The sequence below is a fragment of the Tauraco erythrolophus genome, chromosome 10 (assembly GCF_009769465.1).
Source record: "Tauraco erythrolophus isolate bTauEry1 chromosome 10, bTauEry1.pri, whole genome shotgun sequence".
Lineage (NCBI taxonomy): Eukaryota > Metazoa > Chordata > Aves > Musophagiformes > Musophagidae > Tauraco > Tauraco erythrolophus.
In genome coordinates, this window is record NC_141474.1 from 23,141,921 (window position 1) to 23,167,578 (window position 25,658).

The 25,658-nt window shown below is 40.2% G+C and overlaps 1 protein-coding gene across 1 annotated transcript; it reads left to right on the top strand.

The window, feature by feature from the left end:
- Nucleotides 1-23,775, top strand: CFAP57 (cilia and flagella associated protein 57). The gene is made up of 22 exons (XM_086617295.1): nucleotides 1-157; nucleotides 387-703; nucleotides 2,197-2,483; nucleotides 2,654-2,837; nucleotides 3,696-3,848; nucleotides 4,946-5,085; nucleotides 5,778-5,943; nucleotides 6,337-6,450; nucleotides 6,949-7,161; nucleotides 7,726-7,899; nucleotides 9,066-9,227; nucleotides 9,708-9,863; nucleotides 11,984-12,077; nucleotides 12,964-13,154; nucleotides 14,154-14,327; nucleotides 15,442-15,600; nucleotides 16,020-16,163; nucleotides 17,336-17,452; nucleotides 18,438-18,572; nucleotides 18,656-18,799; nucleotides 23,153-23,279; nucleotides 23,564-23,775. The coding sequence occupies exons 1-22, from the start codon at nucleotides 1-3 to the stop codon at nucleotides 23,773-23,775; spliced, it is 3,720 nt and encodes a 1,239-aa protein (XP_086473421.1).
- The last annotated feature ends 1,883 nt before the right edge of the window (nucleotides 23,776-25,658 follow it).

Below are 25,658 nucleotides of genomic sequence, written 5' to 3' on the forward strand. Positions count from 1 at the left end.
ATGTCGGCGGTGGGGGTGCAGCCCGTGGCCGTCTTCGGCTGCCGGCCGCGGGTCGCCGGCGGCGTTTGCTTCTTGGAGGAGCAGGTCGTGCTGCACGCGGCGGGGGCGGGCTGCCTCCGGCTCCACCTTGAGCAGAAATGGCACAAGTTCATCCCAGGTGCTGCCAGCCCCGGCCCCGGCCCCGGCCCCGGCCCTGGCCCCAATCCCGGCCCCGGCCCCGACCCCGACCCCGGCCCGGGCCCCGGTCCCGATCCCGATCCCGATCCCGATCCCGATCCCGACCCCGGTCCCGACCCCGGTCCCGATCCCGATCCCGATCCCGATCCCGATCCCGATCCCGACCCCGACCCGCCCCTGCCCTGCCCTGACCTCTCTCCTCCCCGCAGGAACCGAGAAGAGCCGGGGCGTGCAGGCGCTGGCCGTCAGCCCCGACCGGCGGTACCTGGCCGTCTCGGAGACGGTGGCGGAGCAGCCGTCCCTGACGATCTACGAGCTGTCGTCGGTGCAGGCGCGGCGGCGGCGAACGCTGGCCGCCGCCGAGCTGCCGGCGCGGGAGGCGGTGTCGCTGGCCTTCTCCCCCGACTGCCGGCACCTGGCGGCCGCCACGGCGCCCCCCGAGGGGCACCTCACCTACTGGCTCTGGGAGAAGCAGCGGCTGATGGCGGCGGTCCGCGTCGAGGCCCCCGGCAGCGGCGTCTGCCAGGTAACAGCCGTGGCCCTCGTGGCCTCCACGTCTGCCGTGCCAGCCCCGGGCCCGTTTGGCTCCCCTGGCCTTGCCAGGGTACGGGGGTGCACACACCTGCCTCCAAAACCGAGCTGGGCCAGCGTCTCTGCGGCTCATTTTTAACATTTCGATTCGCAAATGACTGGTTCTTTGGGAGCTTATTGCTATTTCAAAAAGGTGGATAAAAAGGTCAAACTTTAGTTCGACAGATACTGGGTGCCAGGTAGCACGTAAATTCAGTCTGCAGGGTATGTGCACAGATCCGTTTTCCTGTGGCCACGTGGCTTCTGTCCAGGCCAAGAGAGGGAAGAGAGGGCTCCACACTGTAGATTTCATATGGCCTTTCTTGGCATCTGCTGTTGGCCTTCCTCAGCGATAGAACACTGACCTAAATGAATTTTTGCTTTGACCCGTAATGGACATTCTCATGTCCATATCTCTTATATCACATGAGATTGTCTTGTACTACATGAGATCTATGGTACGAGGGCCCGTACAACTGGCCAGTGAGTGTGCCATGTGTCCCTCGTGTCCCCGCAGAACATTCATTAACTATATTGGCTGTGCTCAGGAGATATAACACACGTCTTGGAAGCTCTTGGCATGTTCCTGCACCTTTTCCTTCCTGCAGTCTGTTCCATGGGCAGATCACAGGAGTAGTCCAGGAAGAATGGCTAGGAGCAGGCTGATGGCTCTCAAACAATTCCTGCATCCTACTTTGGGTGCCGTTTTTTAGTATCTTTCTTCCAAGGAGGTAAGAGGCTTTCGGTATGTGGGTTGTTTGGACCCTAGCTGCCATTTTTTCTGGGGTACAGCTACGAGCAGAGGTTGGGTGAACTCATGACTTCATGAACTCAATTCCGAAAGAGAGGAGAATGACTATAAAGACAACTGCTGCCTAAAGTCCCATTAAGCATGAAAAAGCAGGTCTAACTACCCCTGCCGTCCTGCATGTTGAGTATTGAGATGGCTATTCTGCTGTTCTCACCAATAAACACCTAATTATGTGAATCAATATGCATAATGGGCAAGGTCTGCTTGATATACAGAATTTATTCCTGGCCTTTAAGAATGAATAGTCCCACTGTTTAGGAAGCATGCTACCTGAAAAACTTGCTAATCAGAAGCAAAGATGTATTTTGACCTGGCTTTTGTCATTTAATCCTGAAGGGCAGAGACAACTTTCTCTTCGGTATTGCATTGTGATTCAGGTAACATCTTAGCTTAATAGAGTTCATGTATTTGTAGCATTGTGTAAAATTGATATTTGGAAATTTTGAAAGGGGGAAAACTGCCATATGTAGTTATGATGGTTATTTCTTGGTCTTTTCTGTATTCTTGTGTGTTTCTATGAACCTTCTCCCCTTGTTTCTTTTCCTGTGTCTGGTACTGAAAGTCTTCAAACAAGTATAATATTTGCTTATTTGTGAACATAGTTGTGTATAATAATTTCTCTCTCTTTTGTTCCATAGGTGAGCTTTAGTCCTCAAGACAGTGCACAGGTTTGTATCACTGGAAATGGTTTCTTTAAACTTTTTAAGTACAGTGAAGGAACTTTGAAGCAGATGAATTTACAAAAGGGAGAGCCGCAAAACTACTTGTGCCATGCCTGGCTGTCTGAGGAGGAAGTTATATGTGGCACTGACACAGGCAAACTTACCTTGTTTAAAGCTGGAAAGCTGCACTGGGAGACAAGTGTAGGTTACAAAAAACCGCCCAGAGAACTAGAAGAAGATAAAACAACAGAAGAATATGAGAGGTAAATCTTTGTTAAATACTATTACTATGAATGCAGATTAGTTGCAGGCCATTCACTTCTTTCCTTCTTGTCCAGTTTATGAATGGGTTATAGTATTTTGGTTGCTGCTGATAAACATTTTTTGTTTTGTCCTTCTTTGTTCTTAAGTCTTTATGTATTTCCTCTTGCAGTTCTCCTGATGTCTCTTGTGAACTGGTCTCTGAAGATACTGGTTCACAACAGGATTCTTTGCCTCAAATATCTGCAGTTGCAGCTTATTCCAAAGGCTTTGCATGTTCATCTAGCCCAGGAGTTGTTCTTCTGTTTGAGAAGACTGGAGAAAACGAAGTCTATAAAGAGAGACAAGAAATCTGGGTAAGGAGAAAAAAGCTTTTCTAAGCAATTATGCAGCAAAAGCCTGTTTGGGGGGAGTGAGGGTGCTTCGGATTCAGTTATTAATAAGTCACATTGAAAGTCAGTGACAGATGTCCTTTGCAAGGTAACTCTGCATGTTCCCACATGTAAAATGTGCTAAATTTCAGGAAACCTTTAAGAAACTTGTATTTATGGAGACTTTTGGAGCTAAGAAGTATTCTACATCAGTTTTGAAGAACTAGGCTGCTGGCTTTTTTCCAAGGCAAAACTTTTCTCCCCTCAGATATTTATTATAGCTGTCATGAGACTTGTGCACTTTTAAGTAATCTAGTAAGATTTCTAACTCTTCTATAGCGAGCTGTGTGCATTGACTTAACTGCAGTCTCTGGAGAAGAACATTTAACTCCAATGACCTGGTCAAGCCTTCATACTCTGGCCCTAAAAGGTCAGATCTTCCCTATGCCCTGTAATAAGACTGTTATCAACTTGAATGATACACTGCAAAGAACTGTTATTCTGAGATCACAATTTTCAAGCAGTTTTCATTCTGACACTTGCTAGGTTTTTTTTCTTGGTGTTTTTCTGCTACCATTTTCATTTTTGTTTAACACAATACGTAAGACAACTGCTGAAATGTCCTCTGACAACTTTTTCAGCTGTAATGCTATAGGTACAGTTGGGTTATCTTGTCCCCTGTTGCCTGCCTTGCAGTAGCTCTGTACTATTAAATATCCAAGCTGTCTTACTGATATTATGTATGTGCTTATTAGAATAGCATTATAGTAAAAGGTTTTGTGTGCGTGCACGCCTACTACTAAAACATAGAGACCTGGAGTATCCCATGCATTTCTTGTGCAGCTTCCTCAAGACCTGTTCAGCAGTGAGCCAAAACAGTCAGACAGACAGGACATTATATGTATATGCCTCAGCCCCTCTGAGGAAACGATGGTTGTTAACACAAATAAAAATCAACTTTACATGTTTACTATGCTCTCCACTGATCTTACAAAGGTGAGTGCAATCTTACCACATTCCACAGCCATTGTGTCCAGTGGGGAGTGGTTTGTAATGGCACAGGCTATTCAGTATTGCTTTCTGTGGTGCATTCACATAGAATCCATCAAATAGTGTCTGAACCCTTAAAGCCTATGATATGAAGTGCTCAGCATGCTTCTCTGAGAGCTGTATTTCAGTAGCCCCTTGCTCAAGCATCCTTCCATACGAATGCCTGATGTTACTCAGCAGAATGATAAAGGACACTGTTAAGACTGTTTAAGGGTGCGTGTGTCTGTTGAACCACTAAAGTAAGGCTTTAACTGAGAGATTTTCTAGTGTAACTGTAGTAGTTTATGCGCCACTGTAATATGTGGGAACTTTGATGCCATGATAAAGCTGAAACAGCCATGGGAATCTCATGTTACTCTAAAATAATAGTTGTTGAAGTCCTAGTTAGAAGTGAAACCTCTTTATGAAGGACAAACATAGTGAAAAACATTCCCTACTCTGAAAGAATTAAATAATACAAAGACAAGAGATGAATGTATTATCATTAAATGGACTTGCATGGAGTTAAATACCTAATCCGCATCCAGGTGTATGGAAAGATCTTTACAGGAAGGGATTTGTAGTTACGGGTCCTTTTTCTGCATGCAGCCTAAAATTTTATCGGTGCTTCACTTCCAGCATGTCATAGCTAAACATTCTGATTAAGTTGCTTATCACTCAGCACTTGATTATTTTTAAATATCTGTCTGACCAGAAGGTCTTAACTGAATTCTTGCAGGTCCAGTTTTATTTGTTTATCTAACTTGCATTTCTTTGGACACCTACGATTATGTTCTGTTCTCACTAGTGTACAAGAACTATAGAGCCTACATCTTCCCTTAAATAATTAACTGTTCTTGATTATTAATTATAAAGTTAAAACTGATTCTAACATTGTTATGTTTTTAACATCGTTATGTTCAGACTGGTGCAGTGAAAGGATTACGTGGTTTCTTCAAATCTATTTCATTACTGTGTGCAAAGAGCTATGATAGATTTTTTTACCTGACTTACTTTCTGCAGTAAAATATTTGTGGGTTTTTTATGTTCTCATTGCTTCTCAGGAGAAGACAGCTTATTTTGCATATCTGAACTTCCCATTGCATTCTGCTTCGATCACTGGTCTGGACATCTGTATCTGGAAACCTATTCTTGCTACTTGTTCCCTGGATAGATCTGTCCGCATCTGGAATTACAAGACGAAGTAAAAAATTCTTTGTGTTTGTTATCACCTCTTGCTTTTTTCTGTCCTGTATTTAGCAGGCAACAGCAGTAATCTCATATGAATGAGCATTGTTTTGGTAAAACTCTTGTGTGATACGGGATGTAAATGGTCTTACTGACATGATTTGGTGAGTATGAGTATGCAGAGCTTTTAAAACCAGTGCCAAAAGAATCCAAAGCCTTTTCTGTTAAGCCATTTTTGTGTCAGACTTCTCATGTGTTTTAGAAAAAAAAATCTTCAGGAATGTTTCATTCAGCTTTGTCTTAAGTGGTGGTGTCCCATCTCCTGCTTTGTAGCCATAGTTCTTAAGCAAAACGACTCCAGTCTTTAAGGTTCTATGGAGGGAGAAGGGGAGAAAAACAAATCTCAGAAGAGATGTTTGTGTAGGTTTGCAATCAGCACTTCATTTACCTTCTTCGTTATGTTACAGTAAACAAGGATTTGCTCTTGCACTCTCCACACCTTCTCTATGAACCAGAAAGTCCATATTTGCCTTTGTTTCCTGTAACATCTGTGTGATCATTACTTAACTGAATGACGACACACTTCCTCAAGGACAAGGCAGAGTCAGACTGTAGCTGCAGCTGTCCCTGCCGGGCCAGATATGGTCCTGTCAGTTGTGCGTAGGGAGTTTGTACTGTTCCATACTGCACAATGGTTTTCTTTTTCAGCACTTTGGAGCTGTATAAGGAATATCGCGAGGAGGCATACACAGTATCATTTCATCCCACTGGCCTTTTCTGTTTGGTTGGGTTTTCTGACAAACTACGATTTATAAGTCTACTGTATGAGGACATGCATGTTTTCAAGGAGTTTGCTGTGAGAAAGTGTAGAGAGGTAAGAAGTGATGCAAAAATGAAAGTGGGGAGTTATAGGGAGCAGAGTGGTGAAGAATATGACAGAAGATAGAAACCTCTCCAATAGATTCTAGTAGGATTTAGGATATCAGAACATAGAGAAAAGGATTCTTACTATTGGAAAATAAGCCTGGATGCTGATGCATAACTGTAGACCTGGGAAGCAGCAGAAGAGATAGTTTGCTCAGAAATACTCAAGGACAGAGCTTTACAGGGGAGAACACCAATTAAGAAAGCAGTAAGAGGCTAATTATGTCATGGAGTTTTCTTGTTGTGTAACGTTCTGATATTAGACGAAGTCATTGGAATTCAATGCATGATTTTTTTTTATCCACTGCATCTACACTAATGGGTGGTTATGTTCTTTTTGTAGTGCTCATTCAGTAACGGAGGCCATCTTTTTGCTGCAGTTAATGAAAATGTGATTGAAATTTATTCCAGCATCACCTTTGAGAATATTAATAATCTGAAGGGACATAGTGGGAAGGTTAGTAAACAAATCCTATACAATACAACTCATTAAAGTATGAACTAGTCAGTAAGATGTGTTTTGAAAAGGTAAAGTACAATTTTGGATCAGAAATGGGCCCAAAAATTAAAAACAGAAATACAAAAGTCAGTTTTCTTTGATCAGAAGTCAATGGATGTATGCACTAGATACATCTAAAGAGTCTGTCCTTAAATTGAAGGTGAATGATTGACAGGTAGCTGTACCAGGAAAAATATCCCAGTAATAAATTATAAAATGTACTACCCACTGTTGAAATGAGCTTTTTTTCTGACGGTGTGTTCATAGAGTTGTTCTTACTGATTTTGTTTTTTTTTTTAATGCTAAAATGGAGTTTGTTGAGAAACATCTAGGCGTTTTTAAGTAAGACTTAGAGGTATGATTCCAAAGTTGTCGTGAACTTGCCAGTAAAGTGACTCCATGCTGAATGTCTATAACTTATGTATTGGGGTCCTTGGTATGTTTTGCTTTTGCCAGATACGTGCAGTTAAATGGAGCGCAGATGATGCTAAATTTGTCTCCTGTGACACACATGGTGCTGTGTATGTGTGGAACTTATTGACAGGTAAAAGGGAGTCAGAGTGTGTGCTCAAGTCCTGCATCTACAGCAGCATTGCCTTGTCTTCTGATGCCAAAATTGTCTTTGCTGTTGGATCTGACCAAACTCTCAAAGAAATTTCAGAGTCTTCGGTGAGCTAACAAGCACTCTGGGATTTTGCAAAGTTCTCTGGGGAGGGTACTAGTGCTTTGATTTCCTTATCATACATTTAAGTAGCAATCACTCTGGTTTTGATAGCTGCGATATTTACTGACACTTTTCTTGTGTTCTTATGTCCTTTAACATGAAACCTGAGATTTTGTTGCAGTTTTGTATTTTTATAACTTTACTTGGATTTACCTAGACATCTTCTAATCCAGCTAACAAACTAACTTGGCAGTATTGTATCAACTGTTAGACTGAAATATAAGTGTATTGTATCTACTGCTGTGGGCTGCATGAAATTTTTTTTTGTCCACAAAAGCAGCAAATTGTATGATAACCGTTACATCTTTCAGAATTGATCAGCTTGTGGAACTTGGCTTGGAGTTTTTAGAGTGCGTATCTATAAAGCTTGATACTGATTATTGTTCATGGCTCTGCTCCTATAGGCATGTAGATTCTTTTGACTGCATTATTTGCTGCAGGCAGTTACGACTGCTCATTTAATGTAATGTGAGGGTTTTGTGTAGTTTGTTTTTTTTATTTTTTTTTAGATCCAGCATGAAGTGCCTGCTTTTGGTGTTGTTTATACTGCTGTAGCTGCTTCTCGTTCTGGGCACGTGGTATTTGTTGGTACATCTCTGGGGACAATTCGAGCTATGAAATACCCACTACCTTTGACAAAAGATTTCAAGGAGTACCAGGCCCATGCAGGTGCTGTTACAAAGGTAACATGGAGTACTTGCTGTTCCCTGCGGTACCAGCTGCGCATGTCTGCTTTAGTGATGATTCTCCTTCCCATTTCGTAACATAAAATGTTAAAACTAAGGTTGAGTCTGCACATGGAGAATGAATATTACAGCATTCATAGAGGTCCTGTCTCTAGAAATAGATGTCACTGGATAAGCTGTTGTTGGCTAAAAAGTGGCTTGCACCAGGATAGGTAACATGGCATATCCCGGCATATCCCTGATGGAGAACTTCGATATAGCTTTTTCTGGAAAGAGGAAGATAAATTTATGCAGGCTTGAAAACCTCTTGTGAGAATGGAAGGAAGAATGAGATAAATGTATTAAGCAACTTGCTGCCAGGGTAAAGAGTAGAAGTGATTGCAGTGCTGTTCTGCTAACCAGAGTGTATTTCTAAAAGGCTGATGAGCAGGATTTGAAAGGTGGGGATATGGTGAGTAGAACCTGCAACCATGGAACATTTCAATGCACTTTCTCCAGGAAGCCACATGTTCTGTCTCATTAAAACTGTTCATAATTTTGGCATTTTAAGTATCGCTGTCAAATACAGCACTTTCACTTAGAGCTGCACAGTCCAACATTAGGTTATTAACTTCAGTTACTAGAGCTCTACTTTAACCTCACTCATAAGCTGTGTCAGCTCTCATGTACTCTATGCCAGGCCATGCAGTCACAGGAGGTCTGGAGGAGGTCACAGCAGTTAACTACTAGATAGTTCTTGGTGGAGTTATTTGCAGATTCGAAAGCAAACGTTTAGCCATCTGTTGTTCAAACAACTTCTCAAAGAAAAAAGCTAGAGATCTTTGGAATTGCAATATAAATTGCCTGTCTGTGATATAACTGTCTAGAAGGTCTTTTCTGTTCCAGGTTTTTAAAAATCTTCCTACAGCTTTGAGAGCAGAAGCAGATCCAGTGTCTTCCTGTGTTCTTCTTTCCCTTCCCCTCTTGTCTGGATCAGGGTGGAGCAGGACTAGAGGACATAATCAAAATGTTGGTAGTGGGGCTATGTTAATATTTCCACTCTTGACTTTCTGTGGTAGAAATGACAGGGAGTATGTGGGTGGGGAAAAAATTTGGTATAAAATCAAACTGTGTCTCCATTCTTCCTTGTCTCTATTATTATTTTGTTGTCTCTTCCTTCTAAGATGTCCATAACAAACGATGACCTATTTCTGCTGACTGCCTCAGAGGATGGCTCTATAATTATCTGGAAAGTATATGATGAAGGAGGTGGGATACTGAAACGGAAAAAGGAAGTTAAGTATGCTGAGGAAGTGCTGGTCATGAGATCAGATCTAGAAGAAAAGGTAGGAGGAGCAAATCGTGAACATGAACCATAGGACTCCTAATGTACAGCTTATGAATTACATTTGCATGATGTTTGTGACTAGAAGGTCCTGTATGGCCTTCTGTTTAAGAGGGCTTGCATGGCTTTTGTCATAAAAAGAGGTTACAGCAAGTAGCTGCAGCTGCTTGTTAATATGCAAACTACATTGTATGAACAATCAGTGTGGAGAAAAGTTTAGACTTTTCTCTAATACTTTCCCCAATCTCTTGGAAACAGTTTTAGTGGAGTAGAGAAGTCAGAAGCTGCATTTCTATAAACCATCTTGCAAGATAACAAAGGAACCTTACTTCTGGAACTTCTTCTAGGTCTGTCTGACTGAAAATTCTCTGCAAAGGCTGTCTTTCATAAATATGTGCATGTAAATAGAACATCCTTAACAAGCTGTTGCTAATGGCAAATAATCTCTGTTAAAACTACCTTCTCATCCATGTCCTAACAGAGTCAGGCAATGCTAGACCTGCAGCTTCGTGTGAAAGAGCTACAGACAGAAAATGATTACCAGCTATGTCTCAAGGACATGTACTGTAATGAAAAAATAAAGGAATTAGAAGAGAATTTCACTCAGGAAATAGTCTCCCTTAAAACCAAACAGCAGGTATGATTCATATCGCAGAACCAAATACCAAGAAGAGCTGAATTCACTGAACTCTTCACTGAAGAGTTGAATTCAAACTCGTGTTATATATGTGTGAATGCCACAAAGTATCTGAAAAATGAAGTATTCCTTTCCAATAAAGATGTTCTTGATTTTTGTAAAGCATGACGCTACCTTTGAGTCAAGTCTCTTGTGAGTGCAGGGGGATGCAAGAGTTCTCCTAGGTAGCCTATAAGTATCTTCACATAAAAACAGTTACAGCAATAAATGCTGCCTGAGACTAAGTAGAGATGGGACCATGCCTTAAAAGCTCTGTCATGTGTAACATTGCAGCTGCTGCAGGATCCAATAATTATTCTTCTGAATGCCACCTTCTTTATGCCCTGGCCGCTTAGGTTTTTTAAGAGGTGTCTTGTATGTTTTTTGAAAATAGAAGTAAAATATATTCCCTGGATTTCTTCTCTTCATGTGTTTATTGATTTCTGTGTGGTCATGAAGCAGGACTTCCCTGAAAGGCAAAAGCCGCTACAATTCTTCCCAGTGCTTTATTTATCTGTGTCTGTTAGTTCTATTCTGTCCATCTGTCTGGTGCACACACCAGATTTCTGACCTGTAATTTGCTATATTTCTGGACTCTTTTTAGAGTTAGAAGGCAAGTGATCCAATAGCAATTTCTCTGGCAGTAAGATGGCTTGAAGTGAGAGATTACATATCACATGATTCAGTTCTGTCAACCTCATGTTCTTTTCGAGCTTTTGGATGACTATTATCCTGTCCTGGAGATTTGTTACTGCTTATTTTGTTGAGTTGTACATAGTCCCTTCAAGCAGTATTTCAGTTTGACTCCACATAAAGAAGGATTCCAATATGAAAGCTTGCCAAGTTACTTACTAGTTTTATTATTTATTGTCTTGTTATTTTCAAGTGCTCCTTTGGTACCTTTCTTGTCTTTTGGCCCTACAAATGTTCTGGCAGGTTTCTGATTTTGATTTTTTTGAGGAAGTTTAATTATTGATTTGAATGTTTTCTTCAAGTAGTTCCTCAGGCTTTTTGGCCTTTCTCATTGTGGTTTTTGCATTTAAGCAACCTGAGTTTTAACCTTTCTATTTTTCCTAATTTTTGTACAGCTTGACCTTTTACAAGAAAGCCATTTCACTTCTTATAGATTCCTCTACCTGATTTTACTTTGGTTTTCTTACTCTGGTTTACCTGGTTTTCTTCTGCAGTTTTTCAGGTCTTTTCATAGGTAGCACTTGGCTACAGAGTTATAATAATCTCAGCTACACTGAAATGTCTTTAGGCTTGTTGATTATAGGCTTGCAAGGAAACGTCTTTGAAGGTGAATAAAAGTTTTCTAAGCAGACAAGTTGTACTTCCTGTCTGAGTATCAGCACGTGTTAAGATTAAACTGAATGACAGATTTGGACAAGCTTGAGGTAAACCTTTCTGTTGTTGTGTTAGGCAGGCAAATGGAGTATTTCTGCTTATGCAAGACCCATACAATTGTTAGGAGAAGAAAGTGAAAAAAATATACCTATGGTACAACTCCCAGCTCTTCTGGAAGATCTCTCGCCCATTTTCTTGTGCCAGTTCTTTGTGCTTTTTTAGAAGATAAAATTGTTTCTAGTAGTAGTGGGACACTCCAAGCAAATGGCATTCAAAACTCACTTTCACTTAGGCTTACGTTATTCTATGTGAATGTCAGTGGTTTACGACCTCAAGATTGCTTCAAGTGAGATAGGAAGCAGCTTACACTTTAATATCTGGACAACAATTTGTGGAACTGCAAATTCTCCTCAAGCAGGCATACACAAAGAAGTGGAGGCTTTTGTAGCTCACAAACTTTTCTTGTTAGATTATACAGTACCCTGTATTATATGAACTCCATTTGATACTTTCCCATAGCTTTCCATAGTTTTGTAACTTGTCACAACAAACTAATCTCTGGGAAAACTTGGCTTAGTGATATATGGCATCAGAATTTTGGCAAGAGACTTCAAACATAAATTCTAGTGTGTGTGTGTGTGTGTGTTCCCCAACATGGACAAGAGTACAAATGATTTGGACACTGCTTTGCCTAGTTTCAAATTAAAATGTATTTTTCTTATTTTTTCCCCCAGATTTTACAGACAGAGAAAGAAAACCAGGAGCTACAACACCAGATTCAACTGTCTGAACTGATGAATAAACAGGCCAGGGAGGTGCAACAGCTAGGTTAGACTATAACAAGTGTCTGTAACGAGAATCTGGAGGAAGCGCATCAGATTCATAGCAAGTAATGTGGCAGAGAGGGATCACTAGAGTACAAGGAAAAATGCCTATGTGTCATTCATGTATTGCAGATCACACGTTTGTCTGAACTGCACCACACACGTGACCATGATGAGAACACGCACATAGACAGTGTGTCTTAGATGTTTGGTTTTTGAGATCAGTAATTTCTTCATTTATGTTATTTCTCACTGTGCGAGAATAGTGAAGTCATACAGTTCAGCAAGGAGGCTAATATACCATGCACAGAAAGTGGAAATACCTGGACCCTGGATTTGTAATCAAGATAAAGCAGAAATACTGCAAATTAGTACCCAAAAGCAAGTCCTCCCATAAATGAGTCCATCACCTACTCATACTCTGTAACAGTTGTACTTACACAGCTCTGTCATGGTTGTCATCTCAAGGGAATGCCTAAATTAGTTGTTGTTAATTTGTTGTAATAGCAGAGTAGGAGATTTTGGTGTAGGTTTTAGACTTGTTCAAGATGGAACAGAACAACATTCTGTCCTGATGCAGCAGGCAGGGATATAGCAGAATATTGAGAGACACAACTGAGAAGGGTGAATGACAGCTTTGGAACAGGCATTATTAGTGAAGTGGTAAGTAAAAGGAAGAGCAGGAAACTCAAGAGATGATTTTCTGATGTAAAATTTTGTATGGCCACAGAGTCTAAAACCCCAGATGAAGAAAGAGATGAGGTGCTTTTACTGTAACTTACTGCAACCAGCTGCCAAAAAGTAGAGAATAAGACATTGATGACTGTAGAAGGATAGGATACACCTCTCTTCTAGTGGTTTTATCCATTCCATATGTTTCCTGTTACCAGAATCTGACAGGAATCAGAAACTCTTAATCGAAAATGAGAAATACCAGGAGCTGCAAATGAAATCCCAAAGGATGCAGGAAGAATATGAGAAACAATTGCACAATTTGGAGGAAAGCAAAAGCAGGGCTGTGAAGGAACTAACAGAAAATTATGAGGAAAAGCTTAATGAGACATCTGTTCTGCTGGAAAAGGTAGGAAACTTGATTTGCAGTTTGAATTATTGACTGAGTTTATCTCCAACTGTGATAAAATGTTCTTTAGGAGAGGAGAGCTTGTCTCCCTCCACACAAATCCTAATCTGCCTGTAATGTTGGGGAAGTATGTTGGCAAGTAGAATAATAATGAGGAAAAACCAGCTGAGTTACCAACTTTTCTGGGCTTCATACCTGGAGTAAGTAACCTGCTAAGATTAATATCCTTGGGCATTCACAGCTTCGCCTCTCTTTCTCCTAGATCCAAGAATTGCTGGTTTTTAATGTGGGTTAGATGATACATTTACTGTAATTGAAGAACAAAAGAATCCATCATCTTGTTTTAGTGAAGAGATAACATTTCTAAAATGGTGAATTCCATTCCTGAGTCCCTGAGGTTCCTGCCTGCATAATTTTGGGGAACAAAGAGAAATACCTTGAATACTTCAAAAACTCCTGCACGTTGAGGTCAAAGACGTGGCTTGACAAAGGACAGCCAGATAACTGATGCTTATATATCTAAAGTCAATAAATTCTATCAACATTACTGTTTGCAGTCCAATGTTGCAATACCAATTTGCAAAGAATGTGAGGAATAAATGTGAGAAGAGAGGCATACAGACACTGCAGCAAACCTGAGTGGTTATTTGTCCTAATGCATCAGAAACAGCAATTTTAAAAGGTCTTCTCAAGTGTTACTCATGTTTGCATTTTCTGCTGCCAGAACAAGTTTGCTGATGTTGGTATTTGGGCCACATTCCTAACTTGAAGCATCCAAGCCTTAAGAATAATTTTTTTTAAGAAGCTTTTTTATGTTTGTCTTAACAGTTTTTAAAGTTACTTTAATCCCCTAAGAAGTTAAGTTTATCTTAAATTATATTGCTGCAGTTGAAGAGCCCACTAAATACAGGAGAAACACAGTTACAAATAAAGAATTCTTCTCTTCTTTACTGGTCTCTTACTGTTGTCTTGTCTAATGTTTGCTTTCCTTAACTGCAGGCGGAGGAGCGTATCAGGCAGCAGCTTCAAGCACATGAAGAAATTAAGAAACAAATTGAAGAAGATGGAGACCAAGAAATCCTGGAAATCAAAACCAAGTATAAGAGACAGCTCTTGGAAGAAAAGGAATCAAACCTGCAACTGAAAGGAGAAATAGGAGTCATGAATAAAAGGGTATCTCTTATTCTGTGGTAGGATCAGACCTGCACGTGGAGACCTATAGCCGAGGACTGAATGTGATTAATGGCACATCAGTTTAGTGTGTTAATTTAGTCTGTAAATATGTGGCATTTCATATTAGAACAGTAGCCCATTCTTATATCAGTTTGAATGTTTTAGAATATTTCAGCAGAAGAAGCAGCTGTGTGCTGATTGTATTGCTGATAGGATTAGAGATAGATGATAGAGGAGGTGTGTTTTTATGAGTACACTTTCTTTTATCTTACATAGTTTTAAATTATAAATAATAACAATATTGTTCATCCTATGATGGGAAAGAAATGAACCTTTTCATCTTTCCAAGATCTAATGTGTCATTTTTTTAGAAAAATACTTCTGCTGCTTCATCCAATGCAATAAACACTTTGTGTTTTGTATGCATCATCATTTTTTATTGGTTTTACTCCTAAGATTTTTAAGGAAGCATAAAACCTTTTAGCTCTTTTACTGGCTGGGTATTACATTTGCCTAAGGATGTTAGAGGGACATTTTTTTCTTTTCAGTTTCTTCAGTTTCCATCTGGAGACAGAAAGGTTCTCTTCCTTCATACCCTCTGTTATCATGGTACTGTCTTCAGTTCCATTGTCTTTTAGACAGCATGGATTTCTTCATGGATCCTCACAGTTTGACCAGCACCATTCCTTGGTTCCAACCTTCTTGACTTCACAGATCTTAGTACTGAGGCAGGGATTTTGAGGATATCCAAGAGCTGTGAACGAGGCACCTTTCCAGTCTACTTTTGACATCTTTGGAGATGTATGACAAGTGATCACCTTAAAATAATTTTCCATGGCTTGAGTGTTACTTGAAGCTGATGCTTGGGTATAATATCCATACCCTTCTTGCTTCTGGATGCAAATTCCTTGATTCCATGTAGTACAGTGAGTGTTCTGTCAGAATATATAGAAAATGCTAAAATTGATATTCAACCCCCTTTTGAGGTCCTTCATCATATCTCTACTTTAGTATCCTTTATCCCGCACTGTCTACAAGGCATCTTGCAGAGTAGGATGGCTAAGTCGTGCACAGCTTTGGAGACTGTTATGTTCTTACTTGTTTGCCTCTCTAGCTGAACAGCCTACAGAAAGAGCTCCAGGAGAGAAACAAGGTCATGGAGGAAATGAGACTGGAACAGCAGAAGCTACAAGGCGTTATTGAGTCACTGGAGCATGACATCTTGGCACTGAAGACAGAGATTCAAGAGAGAGCCAACACTATCCAAGACAAGGTGAGAAACTGCTCAACTGGTTGAGATCAAAGTCATCCTCCCTTAATTTAATACAGGTATTTATTTTAATAGTATCATGTTGTGATAATATCACATGACTGGAAACTCAGTTTTAACTCAAAGAATTTGCAGTCGTCTGTTTGAGATTTTAATTTTTTCCTGACATTCTAAGGTTTTCTTGGGGAGCTCAAGTTCAGGATGATTGAGTTTCTTATCCCCTGTTCTGGGATCTGTAGATGGCTCTTTGCATTATTTGCTCCCTCCCTTCCCACCCCATCTGCATTAGGTGTGTGACTGAAGTCCAGTTTTCCACTAGATCTGTGACTGCTGGTTTTGCCTCTACTGTATTTGAGCCTTGTCCTAGGGATCTGTTTGAGTGTGCTATGCCTGATTCAGATCTCTGTACCTATTTCTCCCAGGAGAAGCATATATCTGACCTAAAAAAGAAAAATCAGCAACTGGAAAAGTTTGAGTTTGTGCTGGAGTACAAAATAGAGGAACTTAAGAAGCAAATAGAATCACGGGAAAATGATATCAAAACAATGAAGGTGCAGATCCGTGAGGTGAGTAACACTGTCATTTGGCCTCTGCTACTAAGTTCTGCATACAAAGACGATCTGGCAAGTCTCATGGAAGACTCCACCCTGTTTGTTCCTTGACTTCTTTCAAGGTTACACAGCACTGATTCAATATCTTTACAGCTAATAAAAAATACATACTCACAATAGCTGCTATTTAACTTTGTATCACATGCTACCAGTGATCAACACAGTTATTTAAGCTCCTGTTTCAGTATTTAATTCTAGACTCTAAGTAATACCAGTTTTGCTTAAAAATACATCTTGTCCTTATGCGGTTGCCCTCCACATACCATATAGCATTTGCAAGATACTGCCTTTACTCATCTGGAGGAAAAGAGAGTGAACTTATCTCAGAAAAGTTGCAGATTTGTGTAAACATAACTCCGTTTAGGTGTTAGGTATGCGGACAAATTACTGTTCATCAGCTAGTCCATGGAAAACTTCCATGTGTTCATACTTAACTTGCAGCAAATTCATTGAAGCAACTTATTTCTGATAGAAACTTCCTGTGATCTCTCCACAGATGTACCTTTAGCTCAGCCAGATTAGAACTATGGTGACATTGCTCATCAGTGGCCTATTAGTTTTCATAAGTCTGTTTATTCAGAAGAAAAGCCTTTTAAATAAAATGCCAACTAATAAACAATTTGTATATATGTCAGACTAGTATGATGAAAGCTCTGTTCTCTGATCTGGTCACCATCTCATGCCAGTAAATGCTGTAGTACCCTTATTGCTTTTTTTCCCTGTGTTCTACATATGTAGCTACAGCTTTTCAATGCGTTAGTTTCTTTTCAGTATCAGGTTCTTCTTATTGTTGCACTTACACTTTCCAGTATTGGCTGCTAATTTGCATCTCGTCCGTTTTTATTCAGATGGAACAGTAAAGCTCCAGTTCGGCTCAAAGAAATGGAGGGGCATCGCATTGCTTAAATACCTACAGCTCAAAAGGGAGTCGAATATCCATTTTTGTGTTTTCTTTATATTCTGGCAGAGGGCAGTATTGTTCCAAAATTGACTTTTTCATGTTGTAATTCAACCTGAAGGGGGATCTGCTCCCTCAAGTCTGTATTTCCAGCATCTGGCTTTCCTGTTATGTGTTGTTTTTTCATGTCTTATTTTAGTCCTGATTTCGTTCTACTGTTTCCTTTCAGATGGAAGAGCAGCTGAAACGATGCCACAAGGGGAGCACACAGTTGAAGCTGAGCATCACACAACTGCAACAGAAACTAAAGGCAACTGATGGCGAGGTGCACAGAGAGAGGCGGAAGGTATGGCATGCATCCACTGTGCAGGTCCTACATAATGAAGTTTGTGGGGACAGAGCACTGCAGAAGCATTAATCTGAGCAAACAGGTGCTTCAGGGATACTGTGTCTAAGGACCAGGAGAGTGTCTGGTCAGTGAGGACAAAGGCAGAAAACTTCCAAGCCTGCAATTAGATTAGAGAGTTGACATTAAAAAAAATCCAGTTATTTGTGTGTCTGTTCAATCAACACATATTCTTCCAGGTTTATCAGAGCAGTGCGGCAAATTCTTAACGGACTACCTTTCCTGGCCAGGCTTGAAATCTGGGAACACTTGGCCTAAACAGGAACAGCATGTAGGCTACCATCTGCAATGACATGTGGTCATTAGTAGGATGAAATAAAGGGTGGGCTTATTAATGGAGGAGACAAGGATGCCATGTATTTGACAACACGCACATCAGACATGAGGACAACAAGCACGTCAGACATGAGACAGGAAAAGGGACTACAAGTGAAGGTGAAGGAGCTTAACAGGCAGTGCAGGACTGAGGAAGCAGGTAGAGAGGCCTGGTAGAATCCAAGTGAGAATGAGAAGGCAGTCTTGATGTCAAAATCATTAAGTTGTGCATGTGTCTGTTATGTGTTTTGTCCCTTGTCTTACCGCATCAACTGTTTGCGTATTGTTTCTAAATAAGAATGTAGGTTATTTGGGAAAGGACAGTGGGGGATAGCATTCATGATAATAGGCCACTGTTTTTCAGATGAGACCTCTGGATGCTGGCATTTATATTACCAAATGCAAACATCTTGGGCTAATATTATTGCTAAAACTTATCACTGCTATTCGACATGCACAGTGCTCATGACCCCACCAGTTTTTTTAATGATATATTTTTTAAAAATTAAGTTTAAGTAAAGTATATGAGAGCTTTCACCAGTTCTACTAGGCTTTCTAGAAAATTGCACATGATGAGCCAAATAAGAATGTACCTACATCATTCTTGCAGAAGCAAAATATGGAAGCTCTGATCAAACGATTTAAAATAGATCTTCATCATTGTGTGGGATTCATTCAGGATTCAAAAAAACTGAAGGATGGGATCCGTGAACTCTACACCAAGTATGTGCAGCAATCAGGCACGGTGAGTCAGGACCTTTGCCTTCTCCTTGCAGATGAATTTCTCTAGTAGTGTAATTACTGAGGCAACATGCTCTACCCCCTCAGGTGGTGACTGAAGCAGTAGACACAGATCAGCAGCAGGAGTACATGAGACAGAGAGAGTACTTTGAGAGGAATTTCGCAGCTTTAAAAAAGAAGGTGGTGATGGATCAGGAAATCCACCAAGCTGCTTACATGCGCATTGTGCAGGTAATAAGCCTTTTCCTTGTGATATGGAGAGGGAAAAAGGAAGGGACTTCAGTAGCGTTACTGCTATGGTTTCTTAGGACTTTGAAACAATTTTGGTTTGCCTCCTTGCCAGAAATTCCTGAGTTTTTCAAGTGCTTCCATTCAAGGATAGTATTCATTGTGCTACTGAAGTTCTATAATATTCTGGACAAAAAGTACAAGATCTCTGAAGTCAGAAATTGCTACTGTTTTGTGGATACTTTCATTTGTCTCCCACTCCCTAATGTAAAAGGAGATAGGGAATCTCTGCTGCCTGGGTATTTTTTAAGTAATTAATGTACTTATTTTTAATTTCAAATAGTGTTTATAATAGTCATCATAGTCAATTTGCACCTGAGTGCCAAGCTGTACTTGCTATGTGGTGGTGTTTAGGAAGTAATTTTGTAAGAAGAAAAGAAAAAGAAAAAAATATTTACTTTCTTTGGCTACATAGTCCCACGCCTACTGGTCTGAATTCAAAAGCACTTTCTGCTTTTCACATCCATTTTTTTTGAGGAAGTTCAGAAACACGTAATGAACATGCCTATTTGTACCAAGATCTCTTGCACAGAATCCTTGTTCCTTACAAAGCACAGTAAACTTGTGACTGCTGGGGCCAAAGATCCGATTTGTTTTCATGTGGAGCGAGAGGATCTAAAGCCCCCACGCCAAACATCCTGGAAGGACAGCTCCTTTACAGTCTCATCTTACCATGATCTCCTTCTGCTCAGTCAGCATTTCCTTTTCCCCTCACCAGCCCTTTCTTCATTGTTAGTTTATTATGCTTCCTCAGCATCATTAGACCTCAGTCGCCTCCTAAGTCATCTTTGCTACTTAATTTCTTCATAGTGCTTCTTCAGGCCCAGGCAGCAGCGATCTTCTTCCCTGGCCCTGTTTTAATTTTTGTACTCCTTCTATGTGTTAGATGTTTCCTTTTGGCACAAAAGAAGATGGCTTCAGAAAATAACCTGAAGAATTTCGTTGCTGGAATTGGGTGACAGATGGTGCTCATAATGATAATACTTGATGTCTTGAATCAGTAAGCCTAACACAAAATGATGATTAAAACCAAATTAATAAAACATCTGGAAGATGAAGATATCAAAGGTTCTAACCAGCCTGGTTTCTTCAAAGAAAAAGCAGTTCTCTGAAGTCTAGTAGATTAATGAGACTTTACAGCCAGGAGGAATTATCGTGGTCTTCCAGTCCTTCACAGGGGGCTTTTAAGACTAGTTTAGGCAGACTTCTGTCAGGGCTTGCTTTGAAAAAGTAAATGACATCTTGGTGACCTTCAAGCTCTGTATTTCTATTATTCCTCAGTTGTGCTTATATTTTCAGAGCTGTGCATTCCTCTCTGAGTGACTATTCATAGGTACCTTCCGCAAGTGACTGCTGCAACAGATGATTAGAACTCCTAAGATAATTTTAATTTTCTTACCAATTGGCAAGTTGCTTGCTGTTAGACTATTAGTTTTCCCTCCAGCCTTCCGTATTTGTAATGACTTCTTTGGTCACTTGGATGCATAAGAACAGAATGGATCAATAGATAGAGTTCAGAGAAGAGCAATGAGGCCTAAAAAAACATGCTCTAAATGGAATCATGAAATTACCAGGGAGAAGAGATTCAGGGAAGGGAGACTGGCCAAGGGTACAGAAGACTGTGGTGATATGCCAAATTCCTTGGATAGTTAAGATATGCAGTATATGTAGATGTTCACACACACACGCAGAATTATCTTTTAATACACATGTGTCAGAGCCAGTGACACAGGACCAAGCTCCTGTGACTACTACTCTCCACCACTGAAACTGTCCAGGAGTCAATGCAGCTGAGACTAACCTCACCTCTGCAGTACCTGCTATGAGAGTCACCATTCGGTGGATCTCTCCTCAGCTCCCAAGTACATGCGCTAAGAGGTCAAAAGCTCAGCACATAAAGAAAAAGAAGCAATTTGAAGAAGAACTATAGCAAAAGAGTAGATTAGTCAGAGCATGAACAACACTCCTGATTTCCTTCTGCTACTCATATTCTCTAACTGATCTGTCATATGAAATAGGAGATTGAAGTTGCTTGCACCTGAAATGAACCACTAAAAGAGGGTAGATTTAGACTAGATATAAGGAAGAATTTTTTTACAAGGAAGGTAGTGAAACACTGGAACAGATTGCCCAGAGAGGCAGTAGATGCCTCATTCCTGGAAACATTCAAGGTCAGGTTGGACAGGTCTCTGAGCAATGTGATCTACTTTGAAGATATCCCTGCCCATTGCAGGGAGGTTGGACTAGATGACCTTGAAAGGTCCCTTCCAACTCAAGCTATTCTATGATTCTATGAAATGCTAATTTCTGGATAGCATACCTCTTCAGAAAAATATTATCAGTGTCAACCAGCAGCCTTTTAGCACCCAGCAAACCAAACAAGACATTTCTATGTAGCCCAGATTGTCTCATACAAGATACTGCGTATTACACTGTTTAAAATACCAAAAGCAAGATCTTCATTTGATAGCAGCATTCAACTACTTGGATTGAGCTTATGAAGGTGTTCATGACTAAAGTACACCTAGTAGAAATGGTGAGACCTAACCCTGAAAGCTGGTCAGAAGAAAATTTCCTTGACTGATTCTCAGAAGTTATCCTCTTCATGTATTCTTTTCAGGATCAAGCTCTGGGATAAATGTATAGAAGTCAAATTTCCTCTGTGCTTAAAGAATTAAAAAAGTCAGAGTCAACAAAATGTTACGGTTTCAGAGCAGGCTGCGTAAGCTCACCAACTCATGCTGCGTTTGGAGTCCAACACAACCACTGCAAGAACAGCTGTTCTTGCCCAACAAGTTCAGACCTTAAGAAATCCCACAATCTTCCTCCAGTTGGTGACTTTCAGCTGAGTGGAAGCTAAAGCACAGTTGGTGTATTGGTCTTATTATGAAGTGTCAAGAATCTTGCCACATACGTGTACCTCAAGTTACTGCTGCCATCTCGAACTGCTTGAGTCAATCTATATACAGATAATTGCAGTAAGCATTGTACTTTGTTACTGTCAGGTTTGTGTGTGGTGTCCGTACTTCATAAGTATACTGTAAGGAACTGAATCATATGCCTTATATAAATCTCTTATGGCAACATAATTATCTCTATCAACCAAAATTATAATTTAAAAAAAATCAAGATTTGAAGACACCTTTTTCATAGGACAATGTCATTAATCCTTGTTCTTATTTCCTGTTGTTTTAGTAGGTTCTCTATTGATTGAGACTGATATTATGTGAGGTACTCAAAGCATGCCTTTTGGCCATTTATCTTTTTAAAGTGTTGCCATTTATGATGAAGTTCCAGGGGCTGGAATGGTGCTATGTTCCAAAACTTCTAAAAAACACCACAGGTAGCTGAAATCATTGCTATTCTTGGTTCAGGTATGATGGCAGCTGTTTAACACTTGCACTAGCTGTTGATGTGATAAGGTATTTCAGTGTTTTTGTAAGAGGCATTCAAGAGAATTCCACTTCTCTTGATTTCGGAAAAGGAATATTTAGTTAATGGTGCTCCTGGTTTTGAATCATGAGCAACGGTTTTATCATCCTTCACTAGTATTAGTCTATACTGTTTTTGCTGAAGTCTTTGAATCTGTTGCAACAATGGGTAAAGTACATTCACTTTTACTTTCACAACTCCTTCAGCAAGATGCTTTGTGGTAGGCTATTAAAAAAATTGGAGGATTGAACTCCTATGGGTTGAAAACTGACTAACAAAGAACAAAAAATTAATACATTGCCAACTTTTCTTCATAACGGCATGTTAGCAGTAGGTATCTCAAGTCTCTATGCTTTATATATTTCTTAATAATTTGGAAGAGGTGTTGTAAAGTGATGTCTGTCAGAACTAATGAAGACGGCTTTGAAGAACTGCAAGGAGATACAGATAATTAAAGTGAACAGACACAGTGTGGCAAATGAAAAGCAAAATACTACACACTGGAGAGAGAAATAGGAATTCTTCACATTAATTTTGAATTAATTGGATCAATCTAGAGAGAATCCTGAGCTTCTCTATGGAATTGGCAAGGAAGATGATACCTTGGACTGCAGATGCAGTCAGAAAAGCAAAACAAATACTAGCTTGTAGAGCTAAGATGGTTTGAATACTGTCATGTTTTGTGTCAAATCTACTTACTTGAAATGTTATCTGAAATGTTGCGTACTGTACCTATTTCCCTGTATCTTCTGCTTGTGATACTGATTCTATGCTGTCCAGGAACCTTCCCAAGGATATGAAGATACATCTTCCTGAGCCAGATAGTACCTGTGCTTTTCCTCATAGAGCATATTGGTTTTGCAGGAAAATGTGAGTCTGATTAAGGAAGGTAATGACTTGCGGCAACGACTGAAGGTGGCCCACATCCAGATACATGACCTCCAGTCAGCACTAAGATTAACCAAGAAAAAGCAAGGAATTAAAGACACAGGTGAATAGTGCTTCTCGTATGTTTTCCATATTGTCAGTACTCATTCCAGAAGCCTTTTTGTCCTTGATAAAAATTCTGTTACTGTCTCTGTATCATTCTAGCTTGTCTGCCTGGTAGTACCTGTTATATTGTAATGTTAGTTGTAGAAGCTGCTAAATACTGCAGAATCTTACTATTTGGATCTACTCCTTCAGCCCTGAAAGATGCCTTTCCTTGTTCATGCCAAACAACTCTGCGAGCTGGACCTTTGTTAATCTGCTCTGTCCTCTGATTTTATCTTCTAGCTTCCTCTAGTGAACTGCTGTCTGGCCCAGCTGTCCTGAGGTTGAATGCAGAGAAGGAAAGTGAGAAAATCATAGAAATGCAGCAGCTAGAAATTAAACACCTGCAAGACCAAATCCAGGAGAAGAGGCAAGTCCTTGCAGTTCAGCCTCTCAGAGATGGAAATCTTCCTCAGCTGAATCTGGAAGGATGCCACAAGACACAGCGACAATGACCTGGTTCAAGGATGCCTTACATTATTATATTCTGCCGGCAAGATCAGAATACAACAGCATAAATTAGACTTCCATGATCCTTTACTCTTTCACTAAAAGCGTTTGTGCAGCACTCACTACTCTGAACAAAGGGCAGCAACCTTCACTCCCTTCTACTTTCCTGTAGTCTGCCCTTTCCATGAGGCTTATGAGCCAAGAGAAAAAAAATAAATTTGTATTAGTGCAAGACTGATCTTTGTGCCTTCATGCTAGGGCAGGTACACACCTTTCTTTTGAAAAATAATGTGTCCTAGTTCAGAAAAGCTGATCAAACTCTGTAAACCTTTTCTACTGGAATTCTCATTTGATGTCGTTGTGCTGCAGAAATCAACATCAGCTTTTTATCTTCCGGTATTGAATTGCCTCTGTCCATACAAGGGACTGCCTGTGCTCAAGACACATGTCAGTGTTATTCCAAGCAGGTATCCAGTCACAGACTAAAAATCAATTACCTTTTGAGGGCAACCTTTGGCTAGTGGTCAAGCACACCCGAGCTAGAGCCCTTGCTTAATCTTCTACCTCCTGTCTAGAGAGATGCATCATCTTGTCTGTTACAATCATCTCAGCAGGACAAAAAGGCAGCCCAATTTCAGTCTCTGAAATCTGGAATAAAGTCCAAACCTTATGTCATAACTCTGCTATAACTTCAGTAAATTAATCTTTGCTTGTCTTTTTTCCAATATCTGCAATCCCTTTAGTTCAGTTTTTCAGTGAAATTCTCCTAAAAAGTCACTCTGCAAAGTACTCATGTATAGAAAAAGGCAGGGAATGATTTCTTTAATAATGGAGGAGGGAAGAAAATTTTTCATTCTTTGTTGTCAGTGCATGACACACTGCCTCACTGAGAAATACTTCACATACATCAGAAGTTTAAGCTACTGATTGAGCATGGAACTATATGGTATTCTAACAACCAGTACGTCGCTGTTTCCATTTCCTATCCTGAATTGTAGAGAAGCAGTAAGTGCTTTCTACATACTAATAGTAATATTAAACAGAAGATGGTGGTGCTAAGGCTGGATAACATATAAGCTATATTACCATTAGGGATACTAAACTCATTTCCAGGCTAACACCTCGGCAAAACAGATGGTTCCATGAGCTCTTGTGACCTGGGAGAATTCAGTTGAGTGCTTTATCCATGAATGTGAAATTAATTTTCTTTAGTCTTACTTTTTTCATTTTGCAGCTTTAACTTGTATGAAGCGTAGGTTTCACAGGAACAAAAGAAGTTACGATGGAACTGGTCTGTTCCTGTGCTAGCTTAACACCCTTTCTTCCTCCCCCCCTCCCCATATAATCATCTTGATACTTCCTGTACAGAAAGAGGATGTAATTAATGTAATTAGCAATATTTAGAAACTAGTTCCCTCTTAAATTTTCAGAACACACCCATTTTAATTTGCTAGACTCCCATGTGGTATAATTTTCCCCTCATTCTGTCAGAATAAATTGAGTGGTAGAAACTACTGCTTTAATGGATGTAGTTTAGAGAAATGGAATCAATCTCTGAAAAAGACCTTGTCTTAATAAGAGGAAGAAGCATACACGGGTGAAGAATGATTTCTAAGGGATGATTAATATGCTTAAAAGTATGCCCGTGTGTCACCCTCATTAGAAAGATTTTAAAGGCAACCCAAGGCCTGTCAGATGAAGCCTAGGTATCTAGGCAAACTGGGTTCAAGAGGATTTTGAACTCGATCTTAGAGGCTAAGAGGCAGCTAAAACATTGTTTGTAAGGGAGAACATTCGAAGTCAGGCACAGCAGAGTGTTAGAAATGGGGTTTATCAGAGACCTGCTGGAAGCAAAATAGATGTTACAAGCCCCTTCTATACTGGGAAA